This window comes from Marmota monax, unplaced genomic scaffold (genome assembly GCF_021218885.2).
Source record: "Marmota monax isolate L192 unplaced genomic scaffold, Marmota_monax_Labrador192_F-V1.1 WCK01_AAM20220418_F8-fsc00061, whole genome shotgun sequence".
Lineage (NCBI taxonomy): Eukaryota > Metazoa > Chordata > Mammalia > Rodentia > Sciuridae > Marmota > Marmota monax.
In genome coordinates, this window is record NW_026695230.1 from 19,157,127 (window position 1) to 19,175,363 (window position 18,237).

General features: G+C 39.0%; 1 protein-coding gene across 3 annotated transcripts in view; it reads left to right on the forward strand.

Annotated features, from left to right (window-relative positions):
- The first annotated feature begins 5,112 nt into the window (after positions 1-5,112).
- Positions 5,113-18,237, forward strand: part of LOC124088584 (interferon-induced very large GTPase 1-like) — a 44,188-nt gene continuing 31,063 nt past the window's right edge. For 2 of the 3 annotated variants that reach the window (XR_009226129.1, XM_046438282.2), the window contains exons 1-2: positions 5,127-5,237; positions 9,531-11,291. Coding sequence is in view for 1 of the 3 variants with exons in the window: in XM_046438282.2 (XP_046294238.1) it covers positions 11,198-11,291 (94 nt within the window). In the remaining 2 variants the exon portion in view is untranslated. Of the gene's footprint in view, positions 5,238-9,530; positions 11,292-18,237 lie in introns of all 3 variants that reach the window. The other variant, XR_006850379.2, reaches the window with a different exon arrangement.

The window sequence follows — 18,237 nt, forward strand, 5'->3', positions numbered from 1 at the left end:
ATGATTCTTCAACATGTACACTCAGAAAAATGAGAAATTATATCCCATCTATGTATGATATATCAAAGTGCATAAATGCATTCTACTGTCATATATAACTAATTAAAACAAATGGGAAAAAAAGACAGGTGTCCCATTTTAGAAGCATGAGTTCTTAGTAGTGGTTATTGGCAGTCCAGGTTCTAAGCCAGAGTGGTCAAGATGAATCTCAAGAGATACAGGCCACCAGACACCAAGGGAGCAGTAATTTCTCTTTAGTAACAGTTGGATAAGACACTGGGATTCAGTGGATAGACGAACTGGAGTCATGATGAAGCTATCAATTTGTTGAATTGTGTAAGATTGAATGAATTCCAGTGGCTGCTGCCAAGAATGATTGCTGCTAGGACAAGCACCACTTACACTGATTCCTCTCTTCAGATTTTGTTTCTCACTCTTCAACCACTCAGAGGTCAGCTGGAACACACTGGAAAAAGAAGTGGCTGCTTGCAATGCCAGTGCATAAAGAGGCCACTCACAATTTTTTTTTCAGCAACAATTTATGACATAAAAACAAGAGGAGGCTACTCCATACCATCAAGATCATAATAAAAGATTCAGATGAGGAAAAGAAAACTTTTTCCAATCACATACAAATAAAAGCCATTCCAAAGAGTTTATTTAAAAGAAAACAGGGACATTGTTCAAGACAGAGTTTACTTTCTTGAAGCACTGGGCCTCTACCCATCTCTCTCTTTTCCTCTTATCAACCTGAGTCAGAAACTAAGGACATTGGCTTCAGGCCCCTAAAAAATATAATAAATTGAGTTGCATTCTTTAGGGAACTGCTGCCTCTAGGCCCATCATTATCCCTGACTTCCATGGTGACCACTCTAAAGCTCAGCCATCTTGACATTCTCCCTGAACTCTCTGCAAAGAAAGCTGCATAAACCTGAATAAACCCTCTAGCTTCAGTTGATTTTCTCCATTAACCAGTTGATACAAGGTTATCAATTTTTCAAGGTCACACAGAAAAGAAAAAAAAAAAATCTCACTAGCCTTACTCTGGATGACATCTCTGATATGTAGGTTGAAATGGTACCAGTTGTTGGAGTTGTTTTTCAGGAACTTGGAGGTAGCTCAAATATGTTAAAACACTCACCCTTCACTGGGAACTGCACAGTGTAAGTGAAGAAGCCTTATCTACTGGGAAGACACCATTTGATAAATTTGCTGAGAAATCCATGTTTTCTAAAGTGAGCATGTTGGGAATATTTTTAGATTTCTTCAATAGAAAATATTCCAAATATACATAGCAAGGGATATTCTGTTCCTCTGCACTTCCTCTGCAGCTGGCACTGCCCTGAGTGGTGGCAAGAGAAGCCCACAGGAGACAGAAACTGATGCCTCCCTGTCTTTCCTTGGGCTGACTCATTTTTCTTCCTCGTCTCCATTTTGTTCTTTGTTGTCAAGTATTGCTCACAGATTTCAAGTGCATAAGAGAGTCCCTTATAAAATAACCTCTTAAACAAACTTTGAGCCTGCTTTAAGGAAAAGTCTAGTGGTAAAATCCAAGCAAGAAAGTGCCACCAATCTTAGAAGCCTTTCCCTCTTTAACTAGTGGATTAGGAATGTACTGGCCAATCCACAAAGCTTTCAGTCAGAGCCAGGTGAGGCCTGGAAATAGGGTAAGGAAATGAGACCCCTGGGATAGAGAGTTGAGCTAATGCTCTCAGTTTCCCTTGCCCCCAAGAATGTCTCTTACATCACCCTAGTCCTACCCTGGATGTTCCTGGGACACAGGACTCTTTTGAAGTTCCCTGGAGAAGTCTCAGTTAATTTCCTTTCCTTCAATGTATCATAAAATGTGAGAATTTTTCAAGTGGAACTTTAGTTAGGCAACTGGCAAGAAAGAAAAAAGAAAAAAAGAAGCAAGTAAAAACAATGACCCATGAACACCTAGAGAAAACAGCTTAAACATAACTGTGTGCTTTTTTTTTTTTAAACAGTCATTTCTGAGAATTGAGATGAGAAAAGTAAATGAAACTGAAAGTCTGTTTTCAGTACTGGGAGTGGGCCAGAATTATAGGACACAGCCAAACTACAGAATGGAGGACTTTACCAACTTCATCAACTGAAACAACACTTTTTGAGATCCTACCATGTACAGGCATTGTGCTCTCACTGTGAAGAAATCTCAGAGGGGATCAGATATGGAATACCACCTGTGGTCTCCTAGCACATCAACAGAGAACCCAGGCTCCAATACAAGCCTCAGCACAAAAGGACAAGGCAATCCCCCAAGAACTGTGTATGGGCAATGGGAAAAATGCTCCTCTGACCTCTCAAGGACAACTGGAAAGAAACAGATAAGGATCAAATAGAAGAAAAGGCATATGGATTTACTATGATGCAAATTAGGAAAACCACAATTTGGGAGACAATCACAGGAGTAGGATTACCCACGTGTTTAACATTATGCACAAACATACATATCCCTTTTTCTATATTTTTATACATTGGTATTAGTGGAAAAGTTGATCTCTAGGGTGATCACTTTGAATTTTGATTGAGCCCAAGGAATAGAATCTTGTAGGGGAAATTCATGCAAATGTAGTTTCATATCTCAGTCCTCTTTGAGATTGACAATGGGAATTCAGGGTGGTGATAAAGGCAATTGTTCCCCTTTGCAGTCTGATTTTCATGCAGATAAAAAGAATTCCAGAGAGAGCTTCTCCCTTTACATCACATTGTTCAGCAGGCCCAAATAAACCAACTTTTGGAAAAGACTTTTCCTAAGCCCCCAAACTCTAAGATGCTGGCAGTCACTCACAGGGAAAGTCTCAGAGGTTCAAATTAAATTCACAAAATATTAGAACTGGAGAGATTCCCTCCAATACCTCCTTTTGTGACACATTTGATCCTCAAAGTTGATTATATGCTGGGGAGAAAAGAATTCACATTTGAACACATACTTCATGCAAATCTTTAGGTGAGAGTCACCTATGTCATCTTCTTTTGTCCTCACAACAGTTATTAGCATTGGTAATAGTACTGCCACTAACAAATTCATCCACCATTTAGCTGCTTCTCATTACTTAGGTTGCCCTTCTCCTACAAAGAGGTAGTGTAAGGAAGATTTAAATTACTCTTTTTCCTCCAAAGGTTTTAATAAGTTTAGTCACCAAAACAAACTCACAATGAACATACCGTGAGGGGAAAAATGCCTATGAATTATTAATGTGCTTAAGCATGGAATTTATACAAAAGTAGGAGACCAAAAGAGGACAAATGCATGAAATTTCTAAACAAAGGTATAGGTGCTGGATTTATGGGAGGGAGGGTGGCACAGACATTAGAAGGACAAGAAAGGAGGAGCCCAGTGTTACCTTTTCATGCAAGTGAAATTTCCTAGGTAGCAGCCACCTGGGGTAATCTCTCTCTGGGCAAGATATCTCAATGTCTTCTTCCTATGAAAATACCTTTCTTAGGTAGGTAAAGGATATCAAGTAGAAAGCTTCTATAGCATGCACTGTGTACTTTACTAGTGTATGCAGATACATATTTCTTTTTACAAAAGAAAAGCTTTCCAGAGTCTTCTTTTGTCTAAGAGGTTGGTAGTCTCTCTGAATCACCAACTTAAGCAGAAATATATTTGGTGTGAGATATTTTGAATTCCCTCACTAGTAGCTGTTGAATCCTAGTGAAGCCAGAAGTAGACAGATAGGCAAGGGTGGGATCCAGAGAATGGAGGGATTGAAATATTAATTCCTTCAGGTCCCTTTCTCCACCCTGATTAAGATAAACAGCCCCTGCTCTAACTTGTTGCTAAGGTAACCTGTCCCAGGGATTGTCCCTCCCTACAAGGAGTTGTTATTATGCCCCCTTCTTGCCCAGATCACGCTAAATTGGCCCCATCCAGCCCATCTGCTTCTCACCTTTTGGCCATCCCACCAAGCATCTCCTGGACCTGATCACGTACACAGAAAAGAAAAAGATAAGGGAAGAGAGCAGGGAAACAAAGGAAGCCTAGGACATACCAGAAATGGCATACCAGGATACCAGCTATGGCCCCCTTCTCCCCCCTGGAAGCAGTCTATGTTACCCCTTTTAAATAAACTCTGCTTTATATGCTTGCTTTGGTGTGCTCCTCTAAGGTTACATTTCAAAATGTGAGGGAGCAGAACTCGATAACTTACGGTATCACCAGGATCAGACTTTGACTAATCCTAAAACTCTTGCTCATTAGATAATGCCTATGCTCCCACTCAGAGAAAGATCAGTCTTACTGGTAATACACTGAGTCAAAGACTTATGCCCCTTGTGTACTTTACAGCAATTCATTAGAATAGCCTTTGTCATCCCCAAAGACACATGTGAAAACCAGGTCAGATGTAAAGAATACCTGTCAATAAAACCTGTCAAGAGATGAACAAAAGAACAGACACAGACCTGATACAAGCAGGCAGAAAAGGTGGAGCACAGTGGCGAGAAGAAGTGAAGAAGTGTAAAAGTGAAGTGAAAAGTGTCTGCCCCTCCCCCCTGCTGAGTTTATTAACTCAAAAATTAAGTTACCTACCACTGTTACCATGACTACATCCTTTTAACCCTGAGTGATAGCTAACTGAGATAAGGTCCAGGTTAGTACAAACACAGAGCCCCTTCTCTCCAAGGACTTGCTAAGGAGGCCAGACAGTGCACTTGCATAGTTATCCTAGTAGCCAGAAGAAGGGAAAAAACTGCTGGGCATTCCAAGGCTGGGAAACAGGGAAACTTGTGAAGAACATTGCTATGGCAGTTGGGCATCCCATGCTTTTGTACAGGAGTTTCCCAGTAGCCAGGTACATCCTAGCAGCCAGGCATTCTATGTCTTTGCACAGAAACTTCTTAGTTACCAAGCATGTCATAATCATGAAGTTTGTTGGAGACCCCAATCCCAAACACAGAACTCCCACAGTCAGATACACTAGTTTCCTTGTACAATCATCACACATTGCTTGAACATCCATATGTTTCAAGTTCTTTTCCAGAAGAAAAGAAATAAACAATGACTATGAGAGAACCTCACACAACAGGAAGGAGAATGGGGAGGTGCCCTGATCTGAGGTTAAATTCAAACCCCTTCTCACACTAAGAAACCAGAACTGCCTGCAGCTATGAATGCTCTGCGGTCCCACCCTGTGTGAAGGAAACTGCTCTTGGCTGTGCACTTTTCTCTGGAGCAACGTGAAGACAGGCTTTTGGCCTTAAGGACACAAGTAGGTGAACAAGAAGTTGAGAAACAGGGTGGACAGAGAGAATATTACACCATGAAGGTTCTAATATTCAGATGGGAAAAGGCAGTTGGAGTTCTTGATTAGGTTTCCAAATTCAAGGGTAATAATGCTTTTGCTTCTGCTTCCTGCATTCTTGGTTCTGCCCTCTGAGTCATCCTTCCTTTCTCTTGAAGCATAGTAAAAGTTCAGAGTTGAGCAGTTTTATCAGGTTGCTTCCTACAGATAGAATTTGGGGATGGGGGTGAGGGAATATAACAGCCTCCTTTTATTTTGTACCTACTGTGTCATTCAAGCTGGCAGGCTGTCGGTTGTACTGATGATATGGGTCTTGAAGATCAGAAAAATGTCCTTGCTCCTTGGTGTTGAAGATTAAACATCTAAGAAATGCCAAGGCAAGTGTAGAAAGCAAGTTTTATTTAATAAAGGGATAGAGACAGACTTCTAAGAGAAGTGGCCCCAGAGCTGGGCATATGTTGTTCTTTCATAGACCTCAGAATCTCCCTTTAAATCATTGCCTTCTCTCTTTTCTCCATATAATGTAAAGAATTTAAAAGCTCTAAAGAAATCAAAAGGAGACAGAAGCAAGTTGCAGAGGCAGAATGACAGAATGGCCCCTTGCCCAAGCTGCCAGCTTTATTTATATCAATAGGCTACATAAGGTCACTAGCCTCAGTAGTACATTATTGTTCATTGTGTCATTAGGCAGGTTACAGAGTTAGCAACATTATGCAGTTTATTCCTGAGTTACATGCTATAGTTGCAATGTGCAATGTTAGGAGTTTTGTGTAGCTCACAAGAAAATTCACTGTTTAAAGCTACTGATATGTGGACAGGTTCAGGTGCAGTGGAGCTTGGTGAAACATTGTGTGAAACAAGAGATTTTTCTTTATTCTCAGGAGCTGTATGCCTAAAATCAAGGTCAAGTCTGATAAGCCTCCTCATGCTGGGCATTGCTACAGCAGCTAGCCATCCTGTGTCTCTGCACAGAAAGTTTCCCAGCTGCTAGGCATCCTGTATTTTTGTACAGAAACTTTCCTTGCCACCAAGCATGCCACAGCCATGAAGTCATCAGAGACCCCAATCCCAAACACAGAACCCTTACAGTATAAGTGCCTGGGAACAGGAAATTGGGGGTTAGTTGTTAGCAATGCAGACTGCCCAGGAGCCTGATCATAGAGGCTAACAATCCATTGTCCTCTATTTAATAACCAGTCCTCACTCTCTCTGGACCCCCATCATTCATTATCTACACTGATTGCCTGATCTTCATCCCCTGCCTCAGTTTGCTGAGGAATGTGTCATATCCTGTCCACTCAGGCCAGGTGAGGCTGCAGGCAGTTTGATTTTTGGCTAAGAAAGCTTGTGCTGGGTGTGGTCAGCACCATGGGCCCATTTTATCCAATTATTCTCCTAACTGGTGTCCCACCATTCTCATCTATCTGTCCCCTTACACTAATATTCTCAAGTACTTCTGATATATTTCACTGGAGCCCCACTCCATGAGACACAAGCCACATCCATAGGCAGTTTTAACATAAATTCTCCTATACATTGGCCTTGATGGAGTTTTTGTGAAGTGTCGCGACCCCTTGCCCGCAAGGAAGACGCAACTCAGGAATCTTCTTTCAGCAGTTTATTCAGGCCCTTGATATTTCTTCTTCTACCCTCAGATGCCCCTCCCAGCCTTAATAAAGCATCTCAAGCCCCAATGCGAAGCTGCCACGTGGAGCTTTCTCATAGGGTGGTGAAAAACCATGCGCCAACTCTCCCAAATAAGGAGTTGTTTGTCACAGACCACAGCGGAGCCAGCGCCATCTTGTAATGGCGACCATAGTCTGCAGAAATGGCAGAAGCGGCTCACCACAGTTCCCCCTTTCTGTTTTCTTAAAACAATACAGGCGAGAGTAGAGGTCCTATCCCACTGTGCAGAAGTGGCTGCATAGTATGGCTCAGTCCTAAGGAGGGCCCTTCCCTAGACCTGGTCCCATATCAGCCGACGCCTTTTTTCGTGAGGTGGGGCGTGGACGCGTCTAACCCGCATGCAATAGGACATGCTCTCCTTGAGGTCCACGTCAAGGATCACTCAAGTGCAGTGCCTTGCCTCGCATCCTGTATCGTGACGATGGTGGACGAAGGGGGATAGCTGAGGCTGAACTGTGGCTGTTTATAACGACAAACAAGTTGACAGCACCCTGAAAGAAAGGCACGGACTTTAAGGCGATAGAAAAGCACTAGTGTGGAAACCCATCTGCGTGCAATGGCAGTAAGACCGGCAGAGTGCAAGGGCTTTCCAACACTAAGAGAATAACAAGGAAAGTCATGTCGATCCCAGTGCAATGTTATAATAACTTGGGGTGTAACGACCATGTCAAAGGTTTACTGTTTAAGATGCGCAAGCCAGACTTGAGGTGAGTTGCCATTTTCTAAAGCTGCAAGAGCTTGTATGATCATAGCCTTATCGTGAGCACTGCGGGCCTTAAGGCGACAGAGAAACCACAAACAGAGGAACATACCGAAGCAACACATTGCACCAAAAATGCCTACCCCCACCCACTCTTTGAAGAAGGAAAAAGCAGAAGATATCCAATCGGTGAATTGACCCAAAGTCACAGGATCGACACGAGTACTGTTCAAGACAGCTATCTGGGTTAGTTGAGACTGGATCATGTCTTCCGCTGCCATGGACCAATTTCCGGCCAAATATTCGCCAATGATGCGGGAGGCATTCCTGGAATCATTAAATCTGACAGAGGTTATGCATAAATGTGCACGTTGGTCAACACAACCCAAAAGCACCAAGTCAGCCAATTCTTCTACCTGAGCTTGGAGTAAATCTATTCTTTGGTTGGCAGCTAAAATCCCTGACAAAATATGTTGATTAATTGTATTTTGGGATTCAAGTATGGTGGAAGTTTGTTGAACAAGTTGATTAATGGCGGCAGCAGTTTGTACTTGACTGGCCATGGCCACTCCGGCCGTAACCGCTGCAGCAGCAGACACTGCCACAGCTGTCACTATAGCTGCCGTAATTCCAAAATCCCTTCGGACTCTAAGTAGCTCAATAATGGGGAATTTATCTGGGTCCGCAGTGACTGGGATTGGGACAAAAGTTGGAATTTTCATAACCACTGCTACAGTCCAAGAACCATTCCAACACTCAGATAAGAGACAGGCAACATCAGAACAATCCAGCATCCCCGACGAGGTGTCATTAGCCAAAAGGAGCAAGAACGGGGACTGGACACAGACCACTGCAGGGGGCAATGTGGCACTATATAGCAGAGAATTGAACGAAACAGATGTAAGTCTATTACCTCGTTCACTCTCCCTAACAGTGCCAGAAACATTAGCCAGCCAGCTTTTGGCTCCCAGCAATTGAGCCAATGCAGAAATATCGGCTGAAGCCCCCTTCTCATTGGAAATCAGCCATTGAAACCAGGACCAACCTACTCCTGTAGAGGAGTTGGCACTGTTGTTAAAGTTATAAACATGCCTCTTAAGAGAGGAGGAAAGGGAGAAACCTTTAGCAACTTGATGTTTCTCCCAAGAATGATCCTGACAAGGCATAAATGTTGGGGGGAAACCAAGATTAGGGGTACAGTAAGGGGAGGCCTTGAAATGAGTGGCATTGTAAGTACTATTAGAAGAAGGAGGCACTGGGATTAGTACCCTGGAGATAATAGCCAAGGTAGTTATGTTTAAAGCAGAGCTATTTGCGGGGGTCCCTGAGCCTGATTGCTTCCCCGAAACTACTTGGCTCAGTACGGCACTAATAATGCTCCCTGAGACCTGACTGGACCGCAATGGGTCCTCCCAGTTAGTCAAATTTTTGGTCTTAAGGCTGATGCAATTAGCGTTTCCAAGGCTGAAACAAAAAACTCCTGTGAGATTAACTTGAGATTGATTAAAAATGCTCTCCATGTCCCCTCTAGGAGAGGCACAGGGAGCAGACATCTCACATGAGGTAGAGAAAAGAGTGGGGAGGACACTAGAATTACCATGAACCGGCATCGGCATTGGCCAAGCCCGTGCCACTGCCCACCACTGCATTCCCCAGTGTCTCAACAAATTATGCAAAATATGGGGTATAGGCCAGGTCTAGGACTAGGAAAAGTGGACTTGAAGATGCGGCACCCATGACACAACAACAAAAGAAGCACAAAAAACAAAAGCGAAATGACACAACAAAAGAAACACAGAAAACAAAAGCGAAAGTAGAAGCGAAAGTACACAGTGCAGCTGCAATAAAATGTAATGCTCTCTCTTTCTTTACAGAGGAGCTGCCCCGCTTTGGTCGCAGATCCCACTTACCTGGGACTAACCCCGCTTTGATCGTGGATCCCACTTATTGGGACTAACCCCGCTTTGGTCGCGGATCCCACTTACCTGGGACTAACCGGTGCACCACCCCTGACTGCTGAAAGTTCTGGTTCCCGGGTTTCGGCACCACTTGTCGCGACCCCTTGCCCGCAAGGAAGACGCAACTCAGGAATCTTCTTTCAGCAGTTTATTCAGGCCCTTGATATTTCTTCTTCTCCCCTCAGATGCCCCTCCCAGCCTTAATAAAGCATCTCAAGCCCCAATGCGAAGCTGCCACGTGGAGCTTTCTCATAGGGTGGTGAAAAACCATGCGCCAACTCTCCCAAATAAGGAGTTGTTTGTCACAGACCACAGCGGAGCCAGCGCCATCTTGTAATGGCGACCATAGTCTGCAGAAACGGCAGAAGCGGCTCACCACAGTGAAGGATGGTATCCTAAAACTTCCTCTGGGACATCTGGTTTGATTGATAGCTCTGTGCCAAACTCTTAGACTCTTGAAAGAGTTCGTTGTGTACCAGATTACTCTGATATTTTGATATTTTTGAGGTTTTAGCAAAATATTGTCATATCATACCTGTTACAAAAATCTCAGTTCTTGATCCTGATGCCAATCCAACTAGAGAAGTCATGGTTTTGAGACAAATGATAAAGAATATTTTTGCCTTCTCTTTTCAATATTGCCAGATTTCCTGCTTTACAGTTTATATTAACAGACCAGAAAGTTAATACTTACAAATATTCACAGATTGGATCATAGGAATAAGAATAATATTCATTGTTGCTATTCCTGACATATTTCTAGTCAGACAAATTTCTCTGTAAATATAAGGAAAGAGGAAATCTCCATTTTTCTAAGAATCTATATCTAGAGATTTTTCTTTAAGACATACATTTTTAATACAACACTGTGATTTTATTATACAGCATAAAAATCAGGCCTTATTAATGCTTATAATTTACTAGTAAAAATGAAGTAAAAGTTTGAGCAGAATTATTTTATAATGATAATAGAGTAAGTGTTCATGAAATATTTTCTATATTTCCTATGTAGCGCAGGAAGAAAGTTGGTTTTTAGAAGGGGCCTAGAAAGAAATTATTCCTCCATAGCTGATTATTAACTTCAGGAAAAATCTGAGAGAACCTCAGAGAGGTTCTGCAAGAGAGGAGTCATCACAGCTATCATTCCCTCTCTGATCCACAGTTCTAAATGTCTTTTAGTCCAAGCTGGGGATGGCTTCTTGAATCATTGGTCATTGTTCTTCTCCTAGAAAAAAAAATGTGTAGACAAATTCTCTTAATTTATTCAGAATACAAATAGAATTCTTTCAAAGGAACTTCAACTAGAAAACAGGGAATGAGTAGCTTACTAAACTACTGATGTAAACAATAGTACAGATAAATTTCCAAATAATAACATTGAATAAAAGACAAAAGGAAAAAAAGAAAACGGGGAATGAAGAGACAGAAAAGTTTACAGAGCACATTCTATGATTCTTGAACAGGCCCAATCTTGGCCAGAAACTGTTTTCTGTCCTCCAAACTGAAAGCTGAATAATCTATGATCTCTGAGATCACAATCAATGGTCTAAGGGAAGCAGACAAGACCATGAAAATTACAATCCATGGTGTGTAGCAGATGTTTAACAACTCTCAGAAGAGGAAAACTCCTGGTTTGGAATTTTGTCATTTGTGGGGATCAAACCCAGGGCATGCTAGGTAAGTACTCTACCAGCCCATAATTCCTGGTTAAAGTATTTTCCAATTTCTATTATATAAATACATCCTGAGTGGCCAATTGAAAGTTACCTATTCCAACCGAAAGTTGGGAAGAGATGCATAGTAACTCATCATTATGTAGTATGTACCCTGTACATATAAGATGGACAAAAGTGGACTCTCGAGCATGAATAATAGTACAATTTAATACAATAATTTAGAAACTGGTCAGTTTCTCAGTTGTACTTTTTTTTTATTTTAATACACTTTATTTAATTGGAAATGTACATGATTTCTTTTTTATTAAGGTGAATTTCACATAATATCAACTTAACCATTTTAAATTATATAGTCCATTAGCATTTAGTACATTCACAATGTTATAGAACAAGCACTTCTTTCAAGTTTCAAGCTAATTTCATTATCCCCAAAGACAACTCCAAGCCCATTAAGCAATTTCTTCCCATTTCTACTTCCTGTAGATCTTGGCAGCCACCAACCTGCCTTCAAATCTATGAATTTAAGTATTTTTTTTAAATTTATGTATTTTGAATATTCTTATAAGGGAATGACACAATGTCTCACTTTTTCTGTATGGTTCCTTTCACTTAGCATAATGTTTTCAAGGTTCATCCACACTGTGGCTGTATCAGAACATCCTTTCATGGTTTATTATGTTCCATTGCATGAATGTACCACATCTTATTAATGCATTAATTAGTGGACATTTGGGTTATCTTCATCCTTTGGGCTATTATGAATGGTACCACTACGAACACTTGTGTATACATATTTTTAACCTTTATTTTCAATTTTCGGGGTACACCTCTCATTAGAATTCCTAGGCCATATAATAACTCACTATTAATCTTTTCTAAGAAACTGCAAAACTGCTTTTTATGATAGCTGTGCCATTGCACCTTCCCACCAATAATGTTTCACTTTCTGCATGCCCTCTCCAGCATTTGTTAGTCCGCTGTTGTTGTACCTATCCTAGTGGATGTAAAATATTCAGTGTGGTATTAATTTGCATTTTCCAAATGACTAATGACATTATACCTCATTTAATGTGCTTTTGGCTATTTGTACATTTTCTTAGGAGAAATATCTCTGCAATCATATGCCTGTTTTTATAGTTATATATATATATATATATATATATATATATATATATATATATATATATATATATATATAGTTATGAGTTGTAAGAGTTCATTTGATATTCTATGCATTAAATCAATATTGGTATATATATATATATATATCAGGCAAATATGTTCTTCCATCCTTTGGATTGACTTTTCATTTTCTTGATCATGTGTTTGACACACAAGGTTTTTAATTTTGATAAGTCCTCTTTCTATCCCCCATCCCCGTTGGCTTTTGGTGCCATGTAAGAATCCAGTGTTGTATCTAAGGTTATAAAGATTTACCCATTTTCTTGAAAGGGTTTTATGTTTTTATCTCTTACATTGATGTCTTTGATCCATTTGGATTAATTTTCGTATGTCATGTGAGGTGGGGCTCTGACTTTATTCTTTGGCATGTGGATATCCAGTTGTTTTTACATAAAGCTAAATTTTGACTGTGTCAGTTTGCTCCACTGTCTCTCTATTCTCTATCTCATTTATCTCCACATTAATCTTTATTATTTTCTTCTTTCTGCAGTCTTTGAGTTCAATTTCTGTTTCTATTTCCTTAAGGTATGAAAATATGTTATTGATTGAGATCTTTCCCTTTTTTATGATTTAGAAATTCATAGCTCCAAAATCCCTGCTGAGCATTGATTTCACTTCATCTCCTAAAATTTGACTGTCGCATTTTAATTTATAATCATTCCAAAGGATTGTCTCAATTTCAATGTAATTTGCACTTTAAAAAATATTTCTTTTTTGACTAATGCATTATAGTTTCACATAATATTGGGATTCATTTTGATTTAAATATAGAAGCGTGGAATATAATTTGCCACCCTAGTACTTCTCCTTTTCCTCCCCTTATCTCTCCCCCTTTGCCTTTTTCTCTACTGTATGGATCTTTATTCTATTTATTTATTGTGTTTTTAAATTATTGCTTTGTTATTATACAAAAGGTGAAATTCACTGTGGTATATTCATGTATGTATGTAGCATAATTTGGACAATTATTTTTTCTACAATTCCTTTTTTCCTCTCTCCTGTCTTCCCTAAAATCTTCTTCCTCTGCTTCACTGCACTTCCTTCTATTTTTCTTGGGGTTTCCCCACTCTTTAACTTATTTAGTGTAGCTTCTGTCAACAAGAGAAAACATTTCACCCTTTACTAACTGAGTCTGGCTTATTTTCCTTAGCAGGATGTTCTCCAGTTTCATCCATTTACTAGAAAATACCATAATTTCATTCTTCTTTATGATTGAGTAAATATACATAGTATATATGTACCACATTGTCTTTATCTATTCATCTGTTGATGGACACCCTGGATGGTTCCATATTTGGCTATGATGAATTGTTCTTCTATAACCACTCATGTGGCTGCATCACTATTATATGCTCACTTTAGTTCTTTTGGAGAAATACCAAGGAGTAGGATAACTGGGTCATATGGTGTTTCCATTCCTGAGTTTTTAAAAAAAATTTATTAATGAATTTATTTATTTATTAAAGTATAAATTTGTTATTCTACCAATTTAAGTATATTTGATTATATGAATAAGAAGATATGAAACAAAGAAGATCACAACTTCATGGATTTTGTCTTATTTATTTTTTTAAGTTTATAATAATAATAGTTTATTTAGATTGGTGGGAGATCTTAACAATGGCTCACAGTGCAAATATTTCTTTTAAATGCACATGATTTCATTTTCTGTTTGTTTGCAGTACTGGAGATCAAACCCAGGGTCTTATGCATGCTAGGCAAGTGCTGTACCTCTGAGTTACATTTCAGGCCTATTTCATTTTTAAAGACAAAATTAACTTGTTCTTGTCTTATGCCTAGGCAGTAAACAGGTTCCACTTTCTCCATTGCTGTGGTCTTTGCTGTTACTTGTTCAATTCTGGCAGAGCATTAGCCAAGAAAGGAAGGAGGGATGTTTGCCTTAGAAATCTGGCTTCCTGTGCTTCCTACAACAGTGGTATTTTGAAGGCAGCTAAATTTTTCAAATAAATCTGTTATGGTTTGATTTTCTAGTTTAGTGTTGTTTTTAATTATTAATTAATTTATTTAAATTAGGTACATATGACATCAACCATTCCTGAGTTTTTGAGGGCTTTTCATAGTACTTTTCAGAGTTACTGTGCTAACTTGCAGTCCCATCAACAATATATGAATGTATCATTTTCTCCATATTTTTACCAGAATTTATTATTATTTTTATTCTTGATAATTGCCATTCTGACTGAAGTAAGTGTCAGTGTAATTCTGATTTGTGTTTCTCTGATTGATAGGGATGGTGAACATTTTTTTTTCATATATTTGTTGCCAGTTTTGAGAAATATTGGTTTAGTTCTTTTGTTCATTTGTTAATTATATTATTTGTGGGGTTTTTTGGTGTTAAGCTTTTTGAGTTATCTGTATATTCTGGATATTAATACCCTGTTGGAGGAATAGCTGGCAAAAATATCTCATTCTGTAGGCTCTTACTTCATATTCTTATTTATTTCCTTTGCGGTGATATAATGCCATTCCTGAAATTGGTTCTTGGTTTTATTTTTTATGCTTCAGAAGTCTCATTAAGGAATTTGGTAACTATAACAAATATTTTCAAGTTTCAATTCTGTTTTCTTCTAGCATTTGCAAAGTTTCTGGTTTAATTCCTTGGTCTTTGATCCACTTTGATTTGATTTTTGTGCAGCGTGAAAGACAGGGACCTAGTTTCCTTCTCCTATATATGGATATCCAGTTTTCCAGTACCATTTGTTCAAAAGTCTATCTTCTCTCCAGTGTATGTTTTTGGCACCTTTGTTGAGTGTCAGATGACTATATCTACATGGTTTTGTCTGTATGTCTTCTAATCCATTGGTATTCATATCTGTTTTGGTGCCAATTGCAGGCTGGTTTTGGCACTCTAGCTGTGTAGTGTAATGTGAGATCTGGCATTGTGTTCCCTTCAGCATCACTCTCCTGCCCAGGATTGCTTTAGCTACTCTGGGTCTCCTATTTCTTCGAGCTTAATTATAGGTCCTTTTCTCTAGTTTTGTGAGGAAAATCATTGGTATTTCTCTAGTTTTATGAGGAAAATCATTGGTGGGCATTGCATTACCTCTGTATAACACTTTTAGTAGTATGGCCATTTTGACAGTATTTAAGGAAATATTATTAAACTGCCACATATTTTGTATTCTAGCTTTCTTTTAGTTACTGATTTATAGTTTCATTCCACTGTAATCAGAGCAGATACAGTTTATGATTTCAGTCTTCTCATTTTTATTGACACTTGTTTTATGGCTTACCAAATAGTCTATTATGGAAAATGTTCCATCAGTAGCAGGTGTATACGAAAGAAGAATGTGTGTTCTGATGTAGTTGGATGGAATGTTCTGTATATATCTGTCACGTCTTATTGTGTCACACAGCTAAACTAGTCAGGGTCATTCCAAGTTAATTTGGGGAATAAATAAAGACACCGAGACAGAAGGTACCTTTTCTTTAGGTTTAGTGACTGCTCCTTAGCTGCAGTTCCCACAAGGGGTCCAAGGCAGAGAAGAAAAGAGAGTGAGGGGCACATGCTGAACCCTTTTATTGGGAAGAAGCCATTCAAATGAAACAAGGGGTCAGGCTTCAGGGGGTTGAGTCTAGCTTTGTGAAGTCTTGCTGTCAGCAGATTGACTGACATCTAGGAAGGCCTCGCCCATCTCATGTGCTGAGTGGGAATCATAGGCAGAGTGAGGGAAAAGACACACAGAGTCACCTGCCCAGGGGACAGTGTGAGTTCAGTCCACTTTTTGTGCTCAGTGCTCATAGTGCACACACACATACAGCCCATGGCTGGCTTGCCACATCTCCACATTCTCATTGCTTAAGGCTTAGGGGTCACTCGGTTCCTATGTGGCAGCTCCTGCCAATGTCTAGTGAGTTTACAGTGTTGTACAAGCTCTGTATTTTTAATCTCATATCTAGCTGTATCTATTATCAAAAGTGGAACATTGAAGGGAAAGCAGAAGGACTGGGGAATGAAATTGACCAAATTGTGTTACATGCATGTATAAATATCTAATGATGAAGTCCACTGCTGTGTATAATTATAAAGCACTAAAAAAAGAAAAACAATTAAAAATGGAATGTTAAAACCTTGTCTTATTATTATAGAACTATTTCTCCCTTCTATACTCTCAATTTTTGCTCCATGTATTTTAGAGATCTCTAATTAGACATATATAATTATTTTATCTTATTAATGGATTGACATTTTATCACTATTTAGTGTCCTTATTTGTCTCCAGAAACAATTTTTTACTTACTATCTATTTTGTCTGATTTTAGGATAGCCATTGCAGCTCTCATTTGGATACCATTGGCTTGGAATATCTTTTCTTTTGTGTTTTGGCTTATTTAATTTATTTGTGTTTGGATCTAAATGAGTCTCCCATAGACAGTGTATAATTATGTCCTAATGTTTTGAAATATTTTGTCCATTTTGTCAATCTCTGCCTTTTGATGGAAGAATTTAATCTTTTTGTATTAATCAATGGTCAAAGGCTTATTTCAGTCATTTTGATTTTTTTTGTATATTTGACCATTTGGTTTCCCATTTTTTCAATACTAATTTTTATATTAGTCCACATTTTCTTTCTCTTTTATTTTAAATAGATTTTTATTTTATTTATTTATGTGGTGCTGAGGATCAAACCCAGTGCCTCACACATGCAAGGCAAGCACTCTACCGCTGAGCTACAACCCCAACCCCAGTCCACATTTTCTTACCCTAATAAAACACCTGCATTATTGAACTTCATAAAGAAGTGAGTTGTTGATTTAAGTCACAATTTTGAAGGCAGAAAATCCAAACAGCATACCACAGATGCTGATGGAGGCAGATGTCAGGACTGTGTGAAGGAGCAAGGAGTTCCATCTTGAACCAGAGAGAAGAGAGAGAAGGGAGCAATCATAAGCATTTTGTGACTCTTAAGAGAATTAAACAGTGTTTCATGGAAACTACCATGGTCTATTTTGCAGGTTTGCCCATAATGACCTAAGAACATTCCACTAGACCCTGCTCCTTAAAAGTTCAATAGCACCTCCCATTACTACCACCTGAAATACTAACCTTCCAATCCCATGGACACCTGGTGACACCTAAACCCTATCCAAACCATGAAAGCTCCTTTCTCTCCCCCACACACTTCTCTCCTTCTGAAGCTTCCAATATATATTCAATGGTATGATTGATGGTGCCCCACAGATCTTATAGTCTCTCTTTATTGTTCCTTATTCTTCATTATCCACTTGTCCTCAGACTGGATAAGTTCGATTAACCTCTAGTAAAATTCTCTGATTTTTCTTCTGTCAGCTTAAGTTTGCTATTGAAACTCTTTGTAAATCTTTCATTTATTTTATTGCATGTGAAGCTCTGGAATTTCTATTGTGAGCCTTTTTATAATTTTATACCTCTTTATAGGTATTCACTATTTTAGGAGACATAATTACCCTAATTTCCTTTAACTCTTTGTTAAGTGCTCATCAGGGAATAATAGACAAAGAACAGATGATATGTATATACAATGGAATAATTCATAAAAATGGATGAAACTCAGTCTTTTGTGGATGATGGATAGAACTGGCCATGCACAGATAAATTAATAATGTATTATCTTGCACACATGGAGAGTCTAAAAATACTGGTCACTTGGAAGTTGGGAATATTTCTAGAAAAAAAATTGTCTAAAGAATGACAGCTGGAAATTTAGGATGAGTTTCTAGAATAAACCATTCTACACAGATAAGTCCCAAGAGACACTACTAAT